Source organism: Nothobranchius furzeri, chromosome 10, assembly GCF_043380555.1.
Source record: "Nothobranchius furzeri strain GRZ-AD chromosome 10, NfurGRZ-RIMD1, whole genome shotgun sequence".
NCBI lineage: Eukaryota > Metazoa > Chordata > Actinopteri > Cyprinodontiformes > Nothobranchiidae > Nothobranchius > Nothobranchius furzeri.
This window is the reverse complement of record NC_091750.1, coordinates 27,686,602-27,708,571: the sequence shown is the minus strand read 5'-3', so window position 1 is coordinate 27,708,571 and position 21,970 is coordinate 27,686,602. Positions and strand designations below refer to the sequence as shown.

The 21,970-nt window shown below is 41.5% G+C and overlaps 2 protein-coding genes across 5 annotated transcripts in view; one reads left to right on the top strand and one right to left on the bottom strand.

Annotated features, from left to right (window-relative positions):
- Positions 1-5,639: 5,639 nt before the first annotated feature.
- Positions 5,640-8,845, top strand: LOC139072161 (zinc finger MYM-type protein 1-like). Of its 2 annotated transcripts, XM_070555461.1 has the most exons (3): positions 5,640-5,832; positions 5,905-5,973; positions 6,043-8,845. In XM_070555461.1, exon 3 carries the CDS (start codon positions 6,905-6,907, stop codon positions 8,528-8,530), a length of 1,626 nt encoding a protein of 541 aa, XP_070411562.1. In that variant the 5' UTR covers positions 5,640-5,832; positions 5,905-5,973; positions 6,043-6,904; the 3' UTR covers positions 8,531-8,845. The 2 variants fall into 2 exon arrangements, with proteins under 2 accessions (XP_070411562.1, XP_070411563.1); XM_070555462.1 differs by lacking the exon at positions 5,905-5,973 and having other exon boundaries at positions 6,291-8,845.
- A 120-nt stretch (positions 8,846-8,965) lies between these two features.
- Positions 8,966-21,970, bottom strand: part of slc23a1 (solute carrier family 23 member 1) — a 144,105-nt gene continuing 131,100 nt past the window's right edge. For all 3 annotated transcript variants that reach the window (XM_070555457.1, XM_070555456.1, XM_054731018.2), the window contains exon 14: positions 8,966-11,650. In XM_070555457.1, the coding sequence (XP_070411558.1) occupies positions 11,397-11,650 (254 nt within the window). In that variant the 3' untranslated portion in view covers positions 8,966-11,396. The remainder of the gene's footprint in view (positions 11,651-21,970) is intronic.

Sequence of the window (21,970 nt, the reverse complement as noted above, 5' to 3'; positions counted from 1 at the left end):
GCATCATCAGAACTAGATAAAAGAGAGTCGGAGTAAGAAGTATGTATTCATGGACCTGAAGCCTGATTCTTCAAACAATTTAGCAGTCGGAAATAATCGACAGTTGTTCACATTCTGGGCAGAACACAGTGAGGTTCAGAAAAAAAGTGTGTTCAATCATTGTCTTCTTTGGATCTGCTGTAGAAAAAAAAACAGATTCAGGAGGTCTTTCCATTTGCCATCTCACTCAGGAACATTTCATTAGCTGCTCATGAATGATATTATTTAAATTCACTTCAACCACCGCAATGCTACAACATTGATAAGAGATTTACGAGACTATACGTCCTTTATGATGCCATCATGCTTTCAACATTAAGAAAGTTGAAACGAGTACAATTTTTTCTAAAAAAAATTATTTTTATGGACAAATCAACAGCATACAAAAACAAGTGAAATGTCAATCAAGTCTGAACAAGGGAAACAAAACATCAACAGCCAAAACAAAGAACAACAAATAAACAAAATGAAGGTGAGAACTTAAAAAAAAAATTGCCCCAGGTTAGTCTGATTTCTGCCTGCAGTGTGGTCCGGTCCTGGTTTTGGAGGATCCTTATCAGGATCTGAAAAACAGAAACAATCCAGCCATACCTTGTGCCACTGCTTTGTTTTCAACTTTTCAAAGGAATTAAATTTTGACATAATCACCAAATAAACTACAACATTATCACAAAGCAGACGACAATCTTACCTCTGGGTCCATGACATCAAAAACAAAATCAATCAGCTGATTCCCCCCTTTCCTGCTCAGAGCTCCGATCCCTGTTGCCTTTTCAATGGCCCTCAGTAGCTGAAAGATCTGATGAAAGAAACAAAAATAAGAAAGACTCATGTATAAACACACACACACACACACACACACAAGACTGATAATATTTTCATAAACCCGGTGGTCACTTAAATTCAGTGCCCTCATCTTTAAGTGCTGCTTCAGAGCCAAGGACGATCCAGGGTTCTGCCACAGGTACATCCTGTTGGAACGAATATTCCCAGCTCTCAGGTCATCATAGAGTGCCTGAAAGAATAAAGATTTAACATGTAATCTCTGACAAACTGTAATTTATTATATATTATTTTTAATTACCTTTATCTGATCCAGATTAAACAGAGAAAGAATCCCTCCTTCCTCCACAGCATTCCCAATCCTGCAGATACAAGACCAGTGGCGGCTGGCCATAGAGGGCGATAGGGCGACGCCCTGCCAGTTTTCCCCAGTGTTTTTAATTTGTATTTAAAAAAAATAAATAAATAAAATTAACAATAATCACATATTCTAAGTTAATTGTGTGTTTTGTAACAAAAACAAATCATATATATATATACATATATATATATATATTTATATATATATACATATATATATATATATATATATATATATATACATATATATATATATATATATATATATATATATATATATATATATATATATATATATATATATATATATTGGTCAGAAGCTCTCTGCCGAGCTGTGGTGGCGACAGAAAGGCTGTAGGCTGTTTTTGAATCGCCCAAACAGAACGGGACCAGTCGGCCAATTGCTGACAAGAAAATCAAAGGGTAGGAATGGGAATGTATCCAATCAGCGTCGACGTTGTTTCAGAAGCATGATGGGCGATAGAGCTACCGCCAAAGGCTTTCGTTGGTGTTCGGTAGAACTCGGAGAGTCTCGACTAAAGGTGAAGAAACACGAGTCATCCCGGGCACACATGCACAACACGGTGAAGCTAGCCATGCTAGGCAGAGCTAACATTGCCATGCAGCTCGGCGAGGGAAACGGAGGATTGGACATGAAATTACATGGTGGGTAATGACCCACCATGTAATTTTTCTGTTAAATATATACATATCGAAGAGAAAAACAACACGGTATGGTTTTTCTCGACAAATTCAAACTACTTCCGGCAAAGGTAATGACTTCCGGCGAAGGTAATGACACGAAGCCTTGTTTTTCCGGATACGTCATTTCCTGTCACGGCAAAGACGCCAGCTGATGTCTGCAGCCAGATGCTCTTGAACACTACAGACACCGATCCTCTGTCACGCTCCTACCACACAGAGTCACGGTGTCAGTTAACCATGCTAATTCAACCCGCTCCACAGAACACACATCACCTTCCCTGTGGCTTACATTAACATAACATTCACACAACACACAAATCAACACATAGGAACTAGCAGAACGATAGGAAACACATATAACACAATACCCAGAATGCACCTGGCTTACAACCCCAGCCAGGTCATTACAATATATTAAAACCTATATGTTTTTATGAATTCTTTCCATGTGGGTTGTCAGTTGCTTAATATTTGCTATGTTTACCTATAGGAAAGAAAGGAGATATTTTACTCGTCTATCTTTAGCATAAATTTTGGCAGCTTAATGTGATGCTATGGACAATGCCATCATCATGAGCAACCAAACATGGGCTATATTAGGCTAACATTTGTCTATATTCTGTCCCATTTATCCACCAATGGCTGTTTCAATTATTGTGAGTGAAAACTAAATGGCATAGTAGCATTTGTTTTGGCATTAGAAATTGAAAATGTTTTTCAATTTGTTGGCTAGATGGCAGGGCCGGCTTTGTCTACAGGTGACACAGGCGGCCGCCTGGGGCGCCATCTAATGGATAGGGCGCAAAAAAAAAAAAAAAAAAAAGTTCATTAAAGTCATGTTTGTAATATGAAATGCACTCTCTACATACTCAAAATTCCCCTTTGAAATGACGTGAAATTAAAACATCAATATTTAAATTCTAATGATCTGGCTGCATTTCGAGCTAGCTTGAGCCACCGCTCCGATGCATTTGATCGTTAAGGTTGCCATAGTCACGTGTGCGGGTGGCACTGTAGAAGGACACCCTGTTGTCGTCGCGTTTAAACGTTTGATATTTTATGAGGAAAAGAACACCTAAGCCATCGGGATCAGCATTCCGAAAGCGAAGGAAGGAAGAAGAATAAAAACGGGCCCAAAGCAGAGGTGTGTAGACTTTATAAGTTTTGCAAAGGAACTTTTTGCGTTAGCATTCTAGCTAACTGCCTCTCCTGCCACGCACGGTCCACGGACGGACCCTCGCTAGCTGTTTACACACACAATACAGTATCTGTAACTTTAACCCATTCATTTTACTTTTGAATTGTCGTGGCCAGATGCAGTGAGACAATGTTGAGTCTCACTGTGATGAAGAAGAATGTAAGATTTTTTACTGGTTTTTGGAGCTTGATTGCAGCCTTTTATGAATGTTGTTTCAAGTTTTAAGTACGCATACAATATGAATTTAATATTTGTATATCAGAAGAACGTTAGGTGTGGGTGTAGCAAATTTTCAACTTTGTCCGACACATCAGGCGGGCAGCACCGCCGCGGCCGTGGCGGTGACTCCCCCGCTGCCGCCGGGCCCGGCAGGGAGTGAGAACTGCCTAAACACAGCATGACATCTTATGCCGTCTCTTTCTTGTTTATGCTGCAGCGTCTTCTATCCAGGCATCACGCAGCACTGAGCTACAATCTCAGCATCTAGAACCAGGTGAGTAAGTTACTTGTTAGGCTATTTGTAATCAGCAGTAGAAACGGGCTTTTTCAAATTAAACGGCTTATCACATATATCGATATGCAAAATTTATTTATTTGAATCCACACCAGACACTTGTTTTTGGCCCAATCAGTGCAGCATTGATTTAGCATTGAGAATATTAAATAATCTCAACATACACATCTGAAATTGTCTCCTTAAGATGTTATTGTCAATTAGGCTGTAAATTTGTAAAAAAAGGATGGACATTAGTTTTTGTGACATAATGAGTCATCTTCAAGGTATAAAGGTTTATGCCCTGAAGAAGGTCGTACCGAAACGCGTCGGTGTTTCCTTGTTTAATAAATGAAATCCTCAGAGTGCCTCAGATCACCGGATCTTCTTCCTCATATTCTACGATTTATTTGATGCTGAAGAGCACCTGAGAGTGAGACATAAGTTTTTTCAAATATTCCCCATGGATGTGCCCACTTCCACCTGTTTTTGATCATTTTATTCATGTTTTCATTGAACAGATTAAAAAAGATCAATAAAATAAAAAGTCCAGTAATATTAAAAATAGTGAAAAGCATCACTGCACATGACTGAGGAATATTGAATGTGAAAGTGGCACTGCTCTTAATTCATGCATCAGAGGGTTAAGTTGCTTTGTGTGTGTGTGCGTGTGCGTGTGCGTGTGCGTGTGTGTGTGTGTGTGTGTGTGTGTGTGTGTGTGTGTGTGTGTGTATTTTCTCACAGAAGAAGAACCCAACACCAGCAGACTCAGTGCTCCAACCCAACAGCCTGAAGAGACACCATCATCAGCTTCAACAGATGTCTGTGAACATGTATGAGCTGCTGGCCCCATGGATCCTGCTGACTGGCCACAGCAGTTGAACGAAATGGAAAGTAGAACTTTCTTTATGATGACACTTTGATGTTTGAGTTTTGCTTTTGATTGCACAGTTGTTGATTTTGCATCCCCCCCAATGACATTTGCACAACATTTTGAGTTGTTGGCTATTGTAATATTCTCAGGTTACTTATCTTTCAAGCTTACGTTTATTCTTCAGGCTGTTGACTTTAAAGAGTTGCTGTGTGAATATTTAAAATAAAAACTTAGTAACTAAGGAATAACTGTGGAGTTGCTTTTTCCAATGTGTGGACTTGGGTTTGGGTGAGAGGCGGGGGGGGGGGGGGGGGGGGGCAAATGGGCACTCTCGCCTTGGGCACCAAATTACCCAGAGCCGGCCCTGCTAGATGGATATACGAAGATGTTTTTAAAGAGTGAGTGAGGAGCAAGAAAGAGACCAGGTGGTTGATGCTGAGGAGATCTGCATGGTCAAGGTCAGTGATCTTCAGAGAAAACCGGGGCGAGTGCATCGTTATGAAAGAGGTGTAGTGCAATGCTTTCGTAAATTTGACAAAACAATGCAAATGCCACTTATAAGCTGAATCACAACCATAGGAAACGTTTTTCAGCTGAACTTTTGCCTTTGCAGCAGGACAATGTAACTAATTTAACAAATATTGTTAGATGTGTGGGCATTTATTTAACATCATTCAGCAATCTTCGAAGATATGATATAACTTTAACTTCAGTGTTTCCTCATGTTAATTTTGGTTTTGAACTCCTTGAAGGGTGAGGCAGAAAGAGAGGATGAGGACGATAACGGTCATCAGGCAAGTTTAAGTAAGAAAGAGGAAGATTCAGAGGAGATCAATCTAGAGAGAGAAGTAGAAGAAACTGAAACTGAGACTGGAGGCGAGCAAACAGGCCAAGAGGAAGAAAAGGATCAAGAAGCTGCAGCAACTCCTCTTTGTGATTTAGGTGATAAAGACACAGGGCCCAGTCAGGTAAAGCTGAACAGCTATCCACAAGACAGCTTTGGTACACAGAAGAGGGCCTTTCACTACAGCTGGTTTTCTAAGTACACATGGTTGGAGTACTCAGTCAACCTGAATGCTGCTTTCTGCTTCCCATGCAGAGTGTTTGGCAAAAACATTAAACATGATGCTTTGGTCAGTAGTGGTTGCAGAAATTGGAAAAAAGCTTTGTCTGTGTAGCAGTACGAAATACCTGCTCCAAGTTTATTGGTTTAGAACAGTACGCCCTCCATACGTAGGAGGGCGCTCCGGCTATAAAAGGGGAGCTCCTCCGGCAAGGAAGTAATTTCAGGAAACAGCTGGTTTTAAGTATACCACTACGTGTTACCAGCCCGTGTCCTTTGGCTGCGTTTTTGGGGTGATCGGCTCTGCTCCAACTGTGGTATGTACCTGGATGGCTACTCTGTTTAGCAGTAGAGTTACTGTGTCTCAGACTGTGTTGTGCACTCTGCAGCTTGGGCAATTAATCAGTGTTGGGTGTGACATCATCGCTTGCCTTTGATACACAAAACATTAGTAAACGGTACGTACCTTCTGCAGGTAGATAACCTATGAGTCAAACAATCTTAACATCAGCTCTTTGTAAAACCAGGGAAAGATTGAATCCCCGTTGCTGCTGGGCAGGGAGTTCCCTTCTACTCAGGGGTCATCAGTGGGAGGACCGATTTCTCCGTGGTCCAGCGGGAGGCGCCGCTGTTTTGTTTCGTTTCCTTTTTCTACATTTTAAATCAGCTGTTTGAAGGAAGTTCCCTGGCTCGTGGCCGGAGTCCAGAAGGAAGAACAGCTGATTTATATTGTACACATTTTATACCGTTTTTAATCTTTTTTTTCTTTGTGCAGGCTGAGGCAGGAGGTGTGGTGTGTGGCCTCGGAGGTGGTGGTCCCGTGTGCGTGTGGTGGTGCTGGGTTTTCTCACGTTGGTATGAATGTTCACTGCCAGGGGTGAATCCTTTATACGTTCTTTATTATTTTTGTTGTGTTGGGGCTTCTCTGCCCCGCGTTACCTGCCTCCATCACTAGCCTCAGTCCTGCTTGTTAACCTTTTTGTTTATTTAAATTTGTAGTTGAACTGTGTTTAGTTAACTCTCATTTTTTGGGACTTCATGAATTAATTTCAGTGAGTTAAGTTAATTTCTTTCTTTTTTTCTCAATACATTTCATTGGTTCAGTTTCTTTTGGGGCATTAATTTTAGTATTTTTTATGGTATTTTACATGGCCAGTTTTTAAAATGTCTTTTAAACTGTTTCTTCTATAAAATAAAATAAATTCATTGTAACTTCTGAAACCACGTCTACTGTCAAGTGAAATTAATCTACATGCTTTAATTCCTTGGGTGAAATTCCCAAGGTGGCGTTGTTAACGAAATTACACTCGAGCAGGTACAATTGCCATCCTTGGCGTCAACAGGTCATAGACCACTCCCGTATTGCCACATCTGTTTAGTAAACAAGATATGGCACAGTCACACAAGGACAGTGTTCTTGCATGGAAAGGATATCAGGCAACTAGCCAGCAGGGAGATGTTCACAATTGTCCATCAAATGCCACATACACCTCACCAGTGTCCCAGAATGAGATGAATGAGTGTTGTGCTCAGGAAGTGACCAGTGTCATTGTGTCTGACATTAAACATTCCAAAATGTATTCCATTATGGCCGATGAAGCAAGAGACGGGCGATCAGAGCAGCTGACAGTTTGTGTTAGGTATGTGTCAGAGGGGGAAGTAAAGGAACGTTTCCTAGCACTTTCAGAACTGATTTCTTTTGATGCCAAGTCCATTGTAGACAAGCTGCAGCATCATCTCCAGATCAATGGCCTTGCTAATGTGAAGTGTATAGCACAGACTTATGACGGTGCAGCAGTCATGAGTGGAACCACAGGAGGCATGCAGGCACATTTTAGAAGACTTCCTCCTGAAGCTATCTATGTACACTGTTATGCGCACGAGCTAAACCTAGTGTTGTGCCACACTTGCAGGGCTGTTTCAGAGGCTGTGGAGCTTTTTGATTTGTTGGAATGTATATATTCTTTTTTCACCACCCCCTTAGTGAATCACCACAAGTTCAAAGATGCGCAGTCCAAGCTTGGGTTGGCAGCAGCAGAACTTGTGCAGCTTTCAAACACTCGTTGGGCATGCCGGCTGCAATCAATCAATGCAGTTCTTCAGACTTTACCTGCCATTTTTGAATGTCTCTCTGACACTGGGTCTACCATGGCTATTGGTATAAAAGGAAAGCTATCGGTGTTCTCAACCATCTATGCACTCCTGATGTTTCAGACACTTCTGTCTATAACTGAAGGACTCCACAAACTCCTTCAGAAGGAGGACATAGACCTGGCAGAAGCTCTCATTGGCAAAGATGCTGTGTGTGACACAATCAGGGGTAAACACACAGATGCATTTGCCACAGAACTGTATGAGAGGACCAAGGCTCTGTGCCTCACACACGGTATTCCAGAACCACATGCAAAGAGAAGGCAGAAACAGAAAAAAATGGAAGATGTTGTGTTTGAGACAACCGTAGGTTCACGTACTGAGTTAATCAGTTCAGAGGTCTTGAAAACTGAGCTGCTTTTTCCCTGTGTGGACAGGATGGTTGGTGAGCTTGAAGTGAGATTTTGCAGTGTTGATGCAGGTCTCCTAAAAGGCATCCAGGCATGCAGTCCTAAATCTGAGAACTTCTTGGATCAATCCAACTTGAACGAACTTGCTAGGCACTATAGCATTAACCTGAAAATAGAGGAAGTTCTTGTTGCCAGAAACTTTCTTTCTGTCAAAGCAGATGCTGGACATCCACCCCAAGATATGTTAACTGTGCACAACCTCCTAAACTCAGACATGTTTCCCTCTCTTAAAGAAGTCCTCCAAGTTGCTCTGACTGTGCCTGTAAGTAGCTGCTCTTGCGAAAGGTCATTCAGTGCACTGCGTCGGCTGCACACCTGGCTGCGTCAAACAATGGGGCAGAGAAGGCTTCATAACCTTGCAGTCATGTCGATTGAAAATGACCTTGTAGGTCAGTTGAGTGACAACAAAGTGATAGACGGCTTTGCCACAATGAAAAACAGAAGCATTCTTTGATGCTTCCACCCTCAAAGTAGACAGAAAGTTTATGTGAAGCCGTTACGCATACTGGTTTAGGTCACAACAGTAATGGGAATTGTAACAGTGATGTATTTTAAGTTCTACCACTTGCATGATGGTGTTTATATGCTGTTATTTTGTCTTTTATTTGTTGATTCAAAGACATGTCTTCTGTTCCATATTATATCAATGTTTCTTTTGTGGTCATGAAACCACTTTCAGGATCAGACTATATAGTCATCCACTTAGGTCATTTCAAAGCCAATACCGGTCTTGTTTCCTTTCATTTTTAATCCTGCTTGTTTAATGATTGTTTGGTGGGCATTTTGAACTTAATTCAATGGCATTCTACTGCTACTACTGCTGGATATTTTTTATATATGCTGTTATTTTGTTTTGTAATTGTTAATTCAAGGACACCTTTATTCCATATCATAGCAGTGTTCTTCATTTATTAAAATTGTCAATTGTACACTCATTTGGCAGAATAAAAGTTTGACATTTATTAATTTGTTCTTCATTGTCATATTTCAGTTGCATTTACAACTAAGCAAGTTGTAATTAACAATTAACAAATTAAATAAATGACCACAACATTTCCCCCTGTTAAGTGCAGTAGACTGAAATGAATAGCTTTATTTGGAAATATAACATATCTAATTTTTTTATGGACTTATAAAAAAATCTTTCTTCAACATAGACCCCACTAATGAACTGATTAAGTGTTATTTTTTGATAAAAAGAAGAAAGAAAATGCACGAAGGTAGGAATGGAAAAGAAAGTGATAAAATAACAGCTTTTGTTAAATGTCCTTCAAATAATTAATTCATTGACTAAGTTTTTGCAGGGTGTGACAAAAAATGTTCAAGGTCAAGCTCCTGGGACCCCCCCCCCCCCCACACACACACACACACACACACACACATATCTCAATCCTAGTGACGTCCATGGATGCCACATTGCTGTGTAACTAGAGGAAAACATTCTTGTGAATATGTATATAGTTTTTCTTCTTCGTTCCAGCATCACAGTTATAGTTATTACATTTTTTCTTCATATTATTGATATACTACTATTATATTGCAGCACAAACCAGCACAAATGTTTGACACCAATTTTGTTAGATTTGAGGAAGGTGAGTGTGCTGGGAGAGGCATACGAAATCCCCGCTGGCGGAGTCTCACCAGCGCTCCTGCTCGTTTACCCCTCCTGCGTTTCCTTCTCCAACAAACAGCAGTACCTCTGATCAAAACTTCCAATAAACTCCCCGGGTCCTCAAATTTTTGAAAATCCGTCTCTGTGGTTTGTTGCCTGATACACAGTAGTTCATCTCTACTGAAAGTAATCCGTTTTGCATCGCTGATTTCCCAAAAAATATACAAAAACAACACAAACAAAAGAGAGCAATGTACCGAGGCTGCCATCTGCGGCGCCATCCTGCACGATAATATCTCCTGCTTTGTAGATTTGAAGCAAAGCAGGAGCAGAGCTCTGAACCACTGGCACATTCAAGTCTATATCAGTGTGACAGTGTGAGCGTCCTGTCACAATGTCCCGATTGATCATGCGCCCTGGCTTCTTGTCCAAGGGGATGTCCCTTTGGCTGACTAGTTAGAGCGTATGACTCTCACCCGGGAGTCTGGGGTCTGAATCCCGCCCGGGCCCTCGTTTTTCCACCTTGCCACAAAAAGTATAGCATCTATGCTAGCATGCAGACAACAGAAGCTCTCAAATTATAAACTACATCCTTACATTGATTAATGTAATATTTAAATAGTTATACAATTATCCATTTTTTAGCTGAATATGATCTGTAACCTACATGTTTTCTGTGTTCTGTTTGCAGTCTGGCTGCCTTCTAAAATATAAAACTGATAAATGTCGGTCATGCTGCTCCAAAAGTTCTTTGATAAACGCTTGATAAAATACATAATCAGTGTAATAATCAATAAATGTTATTGGTCAATAATCACCAAAAAATCACTGTAGAAATGGGAAAAGAGTCGTTCTAGCGTCAATTCTGTCCAGAAGCCACTCATATAGACTAGCAGTGCTGAGTTGTTTGGAGCTATTCAGGGCTACACGAACCACGTGACTGTGTCTCGGCGAGTTCAAACAGTGTCACAACATTCTCTGTCTAAGGCTTTGGAATGACCTCTACAGAAACCTACCACAAGATCTCGGAGATGAATGGTAGCTGACAGATGGGTCTGAAGCTGCCATGGAAAGGAAAATGGAAGAGAAAAAAAAGAAGGAGAGTCTCACCTAAAATCCCAGAACACCTACAAATCTTTACATGTTTAACCAAAAAACTTCTTTCCTATTCAGAAACTTATTATCCTTTTTTTAAATTAGTTTTTGTTCTGAAAAATAAAACATCTACAAGAGGAAATGAACAAAGTAGTAAAAGTAAAAAGAATTGTCTTATATTTTCATTAGTTATTTATTGACAAACCTGAATGAAAGAATAGAATAGAATAGAATAGAATGCCCGCTGTGGGGATATTCACTCATTAAGGCAACACATACACTTAGAGTGGGAAAAATAATACAGGTAAATACACAAGGGCATTAGGCTGTTACTGTAACCTTCAGGAATCAAAAACATGAATAAAAATAGAAAACAGAGAATTGTGTTTCCAAGAAGAAACGGCATAAATGACACAGACACAAATGTGCATCCTGCTAATTCAGTTTTAACAGCAGCAAGGTGATGACCAGCCTTTAAGCTTCTAGAAGTTTTCAGTCCTCATGTTATTGGTAGGAGCCACCCTTTGATAATTTAATCACATTAATCAATTGCTCAGACTTTGTTAACAAAGGTTTATGTTGTTTTCAGTCTTCCAGACTGATGACATCACTGTCACACCTTGGTGCTGTGAAGGTGGACTTCATCTTCTTCCTCCTTTTTAGCTCCTCTCTCCTCCCTTTCCTCCCTTTCAGTAGGCAGAGCTTCATCAGATGCCCTGAAACCTGTGAAGGTGGGACTGATGGGAAACCGCTTGAGCCAACGTGCCCGCCTGACCAAGTCCATTCCTACAGGAAAATCATAGGAGGAAGAGCCAGGAGATGAGGAAGAGGATCTCCACTTGACAAGTCCTCGTTCCTGTCTTGTACCTAAACAAAAAGAAAAAATAAACAACTGAAACAGGTGTGCTTCATTTGTTTAATCAAATAGAAAAAAAGCCCGCCTAACATTCTTTTTATTGTAATTTTATTTGTTCTTATAAGTTTTTTTTATTTCTTTTTATATGCTTAAATGTTTTTATGTCTTTGTTGTTGTTCTCTTGTACTATTTTTGGAGGCTCTCTACACAAGGTTATGTTTGTAAACGAGAACTTGTTCTCAAACATTTTACCTGGCTAAATAAAGCACTAGGATCAACATATTTGTAATGTTCATACTGTGTTGGTTATCCAATTTTATTTTCTTTAGTTCATTAATAAACAAAGTGATCAGCAGGGCCGTGCAGAGTCCTTTGACGGGGCGGGTGCTCAAAGTAAAAAAAGGGGCACTTATAGAGCAACCCAACAAGTTAGAAAATTCAGATAATGAGACCCTTGGATTCAAACAACATAATAAAATATATAAATTAGTGTCATTAGTTTTAATGTTAGTTCATAAATAATAGTTTTAGTTTTTAAAGCTGACTTATATCTAGAGATGTTACAACCACATTTTTGCCCCTGATCCGAGTCCAAGTTGTTTGATTTTTGATTATCTTCCAATACTGAATACTGTTCTGGTACCAGGTGGTGATGCAACGCATTATAAAACAAGAAATAAGTCGTCCTTCTGTCTGTATTTGTCATTTTGTTATTTTAGCCTGAAAAGGTCACTCATTCAGGAAGTACATTTAACAGGAATCAAGATACTTTATTGCTATTGCACAGGTGTACAACCAAAGATATTTTGTGCTTACTAAAGACAGCTCTAGTAAGAGGTAGTAAAATAAATGTAAAATAAATGCACCACAGAGACTTATCCAGTGTGATCTACAGCTATGTTAGCTGAGATCTTTGTCCTGCCAGTAGAAAATTCTTGATCCCATTCCATGATCTCACTGAACTTAACACTAAACATGAGAGCTCTGCTACCAACCTAACAACAACACCCTTTACACAAAGACACCATCATCACATACGTGGCAGGAGTCTCAGAGAAACTTAGAAGAATCTTCTCCAAACACAACATCCCGGTAAACTTTAACCCAACAACACCCTCAGACAGAACCTGGTCCATCCAGAAGACAAAACACCCAAACAGAAGCTCAGTGGGTTCGTTTATGCAGTCCAGTGTAGGAGCACTGTCCAGATGTTTACATTAGAGAAACTAAACAACAATTACACAAGAACATAACACAACACAGGAGAGCCACCTCTTCAGGTCAACACTCTGCAGTCCACCTTCACCTGAAGGACAAGGGACACACCTTTGAAGATGACAAAGTCCACATTCTGGACAGAGAAGATAGATGGTTTGAGAGGAGTAAAAGAAGCTATCTATGTAAAAACGTGAAAACCCCACTTTAAATAGGGGCGGGGCTTAGATTTCACCTTTCCAGTACCAATAATGCAGCTTTGGTCAAGGTTAGGGATGCACCGATCAGGTTTTTTGCTGCCGATCACCGATACCAAAGAATGCTGATCACCGATACCGATCACGTGGATTGGCCAGAAATTTTCTACAAAATTATAATGAGTGCTACAAACTACATAATCTGGGAATAAAGGAAATGTAACCTAATCTAAAATGGTTTGTACTACGGTTGTCACGGTGTGAAAATTTAACCTCACGGTTATTGTGACCAAAATTACCACGGTTTTCAGTATTATCGCTGTATTTTTTTTAAACGTGTTACATTTTCACACAATTAAATAAACCCTGTATGTCAGGAAATATTATCCTCAGTTTGTGTCTAAATTTTGCCTAAAATGTGTAATTTTGTAATTATGTTGTTTATTTGTTTACTTTTTTCCCTTTAGTCATTAAAATACCAATATTTGCCCATAACTTCTTATTTTACGTCTGTTTGATGTCATCATTTAAAAAATATTAGATCAGACATACTCAGTACTCAAGTAGCCTTCTAATCAGATACTTTTTTACCCTTACTTGAGTAATAAACCCTATATCAGGAAAATATTGTCCTCGGTTTGTGTCCTTCCAGTGAGCTTTGCAGATGTGGGAAAATGTCATCAGGCAGTAATCGTTGTTAAATTCATAATTATTCTCGGAGAGAGACCAACTCTTATCTGCCCCTGGGAGCCCCGTAATGCATAGCGTCATTTCAACATGGCGGTGTCCACGACACGGTTTATATGCAGGTAGCGGCGCTGCGGCTGCTTTCTATAGCGACTCGTTGCATTCTCCCTCAACCCAAATCCTCGGATCACGCATTTTAGCTAAAACGCTAACGTTAGCTTGCCTTGCGTTGACTGTAGAGTTGTGGGTGATGGTCACGCAGATGTGTCATGAGATTTGAAGCGTTGCTGCCTTTCACAGACACTTTTCTGCACGTGCTGCAAACAGGATAGCCGTCTCCTATAAACTCCATCGGCATTCTTCAAATATCCAAAAGATGCCCGTACTTCCGACTTTGTCTTCTTTGAGGGATAAAAAATGTCCTCCTGAGCGCTGCCGTCTCCTCCTTTGGCCATTATTTCAGCTTTAGCTTCAAGAAAGTTTTGGTTGTAAACAACAAAGCATGCATGTGCCGATGATACGGTGGCTGGTAAGGGTCACCGCGCCTACACCGCAGCCACGGTAAACCTACCAAGATAATATAGTTTTTTTTAAAAACAAGACGGTTATTATTATTGTCAACTTTTTTTTTTACCGGGGTTTACCGCTACACTGGTTACCGTGACAACCCTACCTGATCGGTCTGCTTTGATCTATTTTGAAAACTCTGATCAAAACCGATAGGGGCGCTATCGGCCGATTACGATCAAATGCCGATCCATCGGTGCATCCCTAGTCAAGGTCAATTTTACTTACAGAGCACATTTACAGCAGCAAAGCTACACCAAAGCGCTGTACAAGGTAAAACAAATCAACAATAAAAATCTAAAATAAGATGAGCACACAACAGTCACAATCTATAATAAAAACTGTTAAAACTATTAAGATGCTCAAGTCAACCTGCATTAAAAGCCAAATCAAAAAATTGCGTCTTAAGAAGGGATTTAAAATGCTCTAGATTCTGTGTGGTCCTGATGTTGAGAGGTAGCTTGTTCCACAGTTTGGGCCCAACCACAGAGAACGCTCTGTCGCCGCGAGTCTTGTGGCGGGTTTTTGGAACTGTTAAAAGAGCTTGAGAGCTGGACCTCATGGTTCTGGCAGGGACGTAAGCGGACAGCAGCTCAGAGATGTAAACTGGGGCCAGGCCATGAAGGGATTTAAAAACAAAAAGTAACATTTTGAAACGGATCCTGTAAGACAGGAAGCCAATGGAGAGAGGCCAGAACCGGGGTTATGTGATCCCAATTGCTAACTCCAGACAGCAAGCGAGCCGCTGCTTTTTGGACCAGCTGAAGACGGTGTGGGGAGGACTGGTCCAGGCCAGAAAACAGGGAGTTGCAGTAGTCCAGTCGGCAAGACCACTGCACTCACCTGTCTGTAAAGATTAAAAGAACCGTCTAAAAACACACCAAGGTTTTTAACACCGGGTTTTAAAAAACCAGAACAAGGACCAAGAGGACCAACAGCGTTGTTTAAAAGATTAGAACTTTTTTTTGAATCTCATTCAGTTTCAGTCTAGGTCACACCTTCCTGCATCTAATCAACACGATGACTCACCATCAATAGAGGCTAACGACTCATCAGGAGATGGAGAGGCGGGGTACTCAGAGTAGTTTCTGCTCTTTAAATAACAACAGACAGCTACAGCTTATGAGCTTGACTCTCCCAATTTCCAGTTAGAACTGACAAAGCTCCTCAGAGGAGAAGTGAAATGTTTTAAAGAAACCAAAGAAGTCCAGTTGCCTTCATCTGAACCCTTTGGAGTAATAGTCAATAATAAAAAATACATAATAAAGTAATAAAATATATATAATTATGTGCACATTCACTTTTACCATCTCTTTGTGGGAGGTGAAAAATGTATCACGGTTAACCCTCTTATGACCATAGATATAACAAGTTTTTGTTTTTTTTGTTTTACGGCTTTAAAATTGTAATAAAAGTGTAAAATGTTTGTAACTCTGCTTCTTTTTTCAGAACAACCTCAGCTTTCAGTGTCTGGTTTGTATTTAGTGTTTATGTTTATTAAAGTCTGTAAAACTGCAGCTTAAATGAAAAAATAAACGGATTTGAATTTTCTTTACATTTATTACTAAACAGGAACTTCAAAATGACTTGAGCAAACTATGTTAGAAGAACTATTTAAACTCAGAACTGCAAACACTCAGAAAACAGTGTGACCCCTGACCTCACGATTACCAGTTTAATGACTGCAGCCTGTCTGTGACCACAGGTCTACGCTCTGGTCCAGAGAACGGGATACAGTAAAATAAATACTAGGTATCATAAAATAACACTCATGGGCTACGTCACAGCTGTAGCTACATTTCTACCAGCATTATGAAGATTAATAAGCAGATAAATGGTTAAATGTAAACATTGCATTGCAAAAAGTCAACTAATAAAATTCTGCACTGATAACATTATATTTTCAGCTAAATAAATATTTATTGTAAGTATAAATAATGCTGGAATGAGGCTGAATCTTTTAGTAATAATAATAATAATACATTTTATTTCAAAGCGCCTTTCAGGACACCCAAGGTCAGGTAGTAAACAGTTGAGTGTTCAAATAAAAACCAGTGGGACTTTAATCTGTCCCTCCTCATGTCACCGTCTACAGAAACAGCCTTCTGGGATACCTGACCAACCAGGTGGATTTTATTTGTGACGTTTGTTTCCATAACTTTATAAAAGCTGCTGATGAAGATGATCAGATCATCTCCTCCCTTTGATTCTCGCTCTCCCGCCGCGGTTCCTCCGTTTCTTTCTGTGACGCTGCAAAGCTGGTTTCCTTCTAATAGCGATTCTTGGAGTAACATGAATTACATCATGTAATACCTCGTTGGAAAGCTCGTTTTATGTACTTTTAGAGACCGTTTGAATTATTTTTATTGGATTAGTAATTCAGAAGTTATGACCCGGAGAATCTAGAGTGAGAAACATCTGTGATTCTTTGTTGTGAGTTTCTTCAACACTTCAGGAGAAGTCTCATTTTCTGTCCCAGACATGCAGCTACCTGACTCTGCTCCACACACACTTACCATGGACTCAAACGCACGTAAACAAAAGCTCTGACATTAAAATCCATCCAGCTGACGTGAAGCAGGCAGAAAAAAAACACAGTTGGATGAACGCAGATTCCTGTCCGCAGGGAAAACACCGGTCTGTCGTCTCCATGGCTACAAGGTAGAGCGACAGCAAGAACAACCAATCACACGTTAGTATGATGCAGCAGAGCCAATCAGTGAGCTTGTAGGCGGGTCTAAGGGAAAATAGGCTTCAGCTTGAGGCGGCTGCCTCCGCATGGTCCTAGTGCCCGATTTGTATCATAGTATAACAGTTTTGTACGGTAAAATCTGACCATCGACCAGAAAAAGGGCACTTTGGGCACTTCGGACAAAAGGGGCAGGGTCTTATGGCCCGGTTCTCCATCGTGCTGGAAAATGCATTGTTCTTCACTAAACTGTTGTTGGATTGTTGGAAGAAGTTGCTGTTGGAGGGTGTTTTGGTACCATTCTTTATTCATGGCTGTGTTTTGGGGCTAAATTGTGAGCGAACCCACTCCCTTGGATGAGAAGCAACCCCACACATGAATGGTCTCAGGACGCTTTACTGTTGGCATGACACAGGACTGATGGTAGCGCTCAACTTTTCTTCTCTGGACAAGACGTTTTACAGATGCTCCAAACAATCGGAAAGGGGATTCATCGGAGAATATGACTTTGCCCCAGTCCTCAGCAGTCCATTCGTCATACTTTTTACAGAAAATCAATTTGTCCCTTATGTTGTTTTTTTTTTAAGAGAAGTGGCTTCTTTCTGCCCTTCTTGACACCAGGTCATCCTCCAAAAGTCTTTGCCTCACTGTAAGTGCAGATGAGCTCACACCTTCCTGCTGTCATTCCTGCACAAGCTCTGCACTGGTGGCACTCCGATCCCACAGCTGAATCCTCGTTAGGAGACGATCCTGGTGCTTGATGGGACTTTCTTGGATGCCCTGAAGCCTTCTTAACAAGAGTTGAACCTCTTTATTTGAAGTTCTTGATGATCTTATAAATTGTTAATTTAGGTGCAATCTTAGTAGACACTATATCCTTGCCTATGAAGCAATTTTATGCAACGCAATGATGGCTGCATGGGTTTCTTTACAGGTCACTGTGGTTACCAATGGATGAACAATGATTTCAAGCATCACCCTCCTTTTAACATGTCAAGACTGCCAATCAGCCTGACAAAATTATCTCCAGCCTTGTGCTCATCATCTTTCTCACATGGGTTAACAAGATGAATACTGAGTTGATCTAAACAGGTCCTTTAATGACAACAATAAAATGCAGTGGAAAGTTTTTTTTGGGGGGATTAAGTTAATTTCCATGGCAAAGAAAGACAATGCAATTCATTTGATCACTCTTCATAACATTCTGGAGTATTTGTAAATTGCTATTATAAAACCAGAAGCAGCAACGTTTCCAATGTCCCATATTTGTGTCATTCTCAAAAGTTTGGGCCACTACTGCACACCAATTACAAAAGTTGACAATTACAAAAATAGACAATTGTGATTAAAAAATGTAAAGAAAGAGAGAGTGAATAGGAAAGAGGGAAATCAGTGGATCCTGAGGAAGGTGGAATAGGTGGGCAGAGCAGAATAAAGAGAGAGTGGTGAAGAAGGTCACACAAAAGCCAGCTTGAACAAGTGAGTCTTCAGCTGCTTTTTAAAGGAGTCTATTGAGTCCACTGATCTCAGGCTCAGGGGGAGAGAATTCCAGAGTCTGGGGGCCACAGTAGCAAATGGTCTGTCACCTTTGGTCTGTAGCCTGGTGCGCTGCACATCCAGTAGGCTTTGATCACTGGACCTCAGGGACCTGCTGGGGGTGTAGAGAATGAGAAGATCACCAATGTAAGATGGTGGTTGTCCATGTAAGGCCCTATAGACCAGAACCAGGATCTTGAAATGAACCCTGAAGTTGACTGGCAGCCAGTGAAGCTGGAGGAGAAGCGGGGTGATGTGGGTGTGTTTGGAGGACTTGGTCAGAAGCAGAGCACAGGCATTCTGAACCACCTGTAGACGGTTCAGGGAGGTTCTGCTCAGACACGTGAAAAGAGAGTTACAGTAGTCTAAGCGTGAGGAGATGAAGGTGTGGAGAACAGTCTCAAGTTCAGAGTGCGACAGAATTGGACTCAGCTTAGCAATGTTCCTGAGATGGAAGAAGGAAGAGTGAACAAGAGAACTGACATGAGAATTCAGGCTGAGAGCTGGGTCAAAGGTCACGCCAAGATTCCTGACGGAAGGTTTGGTGTGAGAAGCAAGCTGACCAACAGAGTCTCTGACTTTGGGAACCAGCTTGTCTGGGGCACAGATGAGAATCTCAGTCTTATCTTCATTCAGCTGTAGAAAGCTCCCACCGTCCAGGTTTTGATAGAGTCTAAGCAGGTGTGTAACAGCTGCAGCTTAGACATCTCATGGGGCTTAAAGGAGATGTACAGTTGGAGGTCATCTGCATAAAGATGGTAGGAGATTCCTTTGAAGGAGCTCAGGATGTGCTCAAGAGGAAGTAGATAGAGGAGGAAGAGCAGAGACCCCAGCACAGAACCTTGTGGGACACCATGGGGGTGGTGGAGGACCTAAACTCGGAGACGGCCACAGAAAAGGAGCGCTCAGAAAGATAAGAGGAGAACCACTCCAGAGCAGTTCCTGATAGGCCTACCCAGTCTCTCAGCCTCTCCAGTAGCAGGTGATGGTCAACAGTGTCAAAGGCTGCAGTCAGGTCCAGCAGGACCAGAACAGAACAGTTCCCTGCATCACGGTGAGTCAGAAGATCATTAGAGACCCTAAGAAGAGCTGTTTCAGTAGAATGAGCTCTACGAAAACCTGACTGGAAGCTATCATAGATGTTACTTTCATCAAGAGCAGCTGTGAGTTGTTTAGCCACAACCTTTTCCAAGAGCTTGCAGATGAACGGAAGTTTAGAGATGGGTCTGAAGCTGCTATGGAGAGAGGCTTCAAGACTCGGTTTTTTAAGAAGCGGGTGGATTACAGCGTTCTTAAAGTAAGCAGGGACCTGACCAGAAACCAGAGAAGCATTAATTATAGAGAGCCCGCTGGGACGATGGACTGAAAAACACTTTTAAACAAAGATGAGAGTAAGATGTCGAGGGGGCATGCAGAGGTCTTCATAGAGTTAACTAGTTTGGTTAACTCAGGCAAAGAAACAGGAGCAAAGCTGTCTAGGATGATGGGCCTGGTTGGAGTCGGGAGAGGCAGCGATAAGGCTGAAGGAGAGATGCTAGATCTAACCTTATTGACTTTGTCCACAAAGAAAGACAGAAAGTTCTCACAGTCTGCAACAGAGTGGATGGAGGCTGTAGGAGAGGCAGGGGAGACCATACTGCTGATGGTGTTAAACAGCACCTTGGGGTTATCTTTGCTCTGGGACACCAGGTTGGAGAAATAGGAAACCCTAGCGTCTCTGACTGCAGAGTTAAAGGATGACAGAAGATCCTTTAGGTGCAGCAGCTGGATGTGGAGATGGGTTTTCTTCCACAAGCGCTCAATTTTTATGTATTGGTGCTTCAGGCTGCGAAGGCTGTCATTAAACCAGGGAGTAGGGTTCACTGCAGGAACTGATCTGGTTCTGACAGGACAGATGTTGTCCAGAATGGAGAGGCAGTGCTCGTTAAACCGAGAAGTTAAGGAATCTGGGTCGTTATCAGAAGAACAGGGTGGATCAAAAGCAGCAGAAAAATTGCTAGCTGTGCTCTCATTAAGAAAACAAGAACTAACCATACGGCGAGCAGGTGTTGGGGACGCAGAAACCGACAAGTTAAAGAAAATGCAATGGTGATCTGAAATATAAGCGTCCTCAGGACAAACACTCTCAGCATTTAGACTCAGGGTAAAACCAAGGTCTAGAGTGTGGCCCCTGGTGTTTGTGGGGCCAGAAAAATGCTGGGTAAAGCTGAAGGTGTCCATAAGGCAGGAGAAATTCATGGCAAAGTGGTCAGAGGGATCATCAATGTGGATGTTAAAGTCACCAACAATCATCAGTCTGGACAGCTTCACAGTGGAGGATAGAAAGTCACTAAACTCCTGAAGGAAATAACTGTTTGGACCAGGTGGACGATAGACCACAGCACAGTAGAATGGGTCCTTATGCTCAACTTTAATCAGCTGCAGTTCAAAGGAAGCAAAGTGACCAGAGGTTGTAGAGCTACATGGAAGATGGTCTCTGAAAACAACAGCTAGGCCTCCACCATGACCAGAACCCCGGGGCTGGCTAAGAAAAGAATAACCACTCTGGCAGTGTTCAATCAGACCAGAATAATCAGATGTTTGCTGCCAAACTTCAGTCAGAAACAGAAAATCCAGGTTTTTAGAGAGAATTAGATCATTGAGCAGGAAGGACTTACTGTTAACAGAGCGGGTATTTAATAGAGCCATGCTGAGTGGGGTGGAGGAATCAGAAACTACAGAAACAGTTGGAGTTAGTGGACGTAAATTAGCAGGGTTAGATCCACGGTGTTTATAAAAACCACTAATGGAGGGAACAGGAGGAGAAGCCACTGAAGAATGAGGATAAACCGAACTTAAAAAACTTAGACGGAGAAACCGCGCCACAACGCAGCCTGATGGGAATGCGGAAGTGGCACTCAAGTTGCCAAACAATGGACAAGAAGCTAGAAGATCAGACAGATGTTTACTAGATAAACCACACTTTAAGAGAAGTCTTATTCTCACCTGGATTCCTGCTCGTTTACCTCTTTTCCTCCTACGTTTTCCCGGGACCGGATAAACATCGCTGGAGGCGCGCCCTGGTTGGAATTGTTGTTTGGCTCCGGGCCAGTGCGCCACTCAGATAAACAAACAGGGAGGTCAATCCTTGGTGCATCTTGTGCGATCATGAACGAACGGAAGGTCAAAAGAGTCTGGCTATCATAGGAGATGGTAGCAGGGACACTACTGAAGAGGATCGCAGACAGGAGCAAGGCGGAAAAGAGGAGGTTAGAGGAGGAAAGTTTGAAAAAGTGGCCGGTGACCGCGGCTAAGCCAAGCATAGGTGCCATCTTGTTACCTAATGTGGGTACCTGAAAGATCATTATTGGAATCTGTGAATTTAAGTGCCTGGAGTAGTATGTGAGAGATGTCTGTTTCCGAGTGCCCCATCAATGTACTCGTCTAGTGGGCTCCGGTTT

Excerpts from the sequence above, each read along its gene's own strand:
- LOC139072161 (XM_070555462.1), top strand. The coding sequence starts at position 6,905 with ATGGCACAGTCACACAAGGACAGTGTTCTTGCATGGAAAGGATATCAG.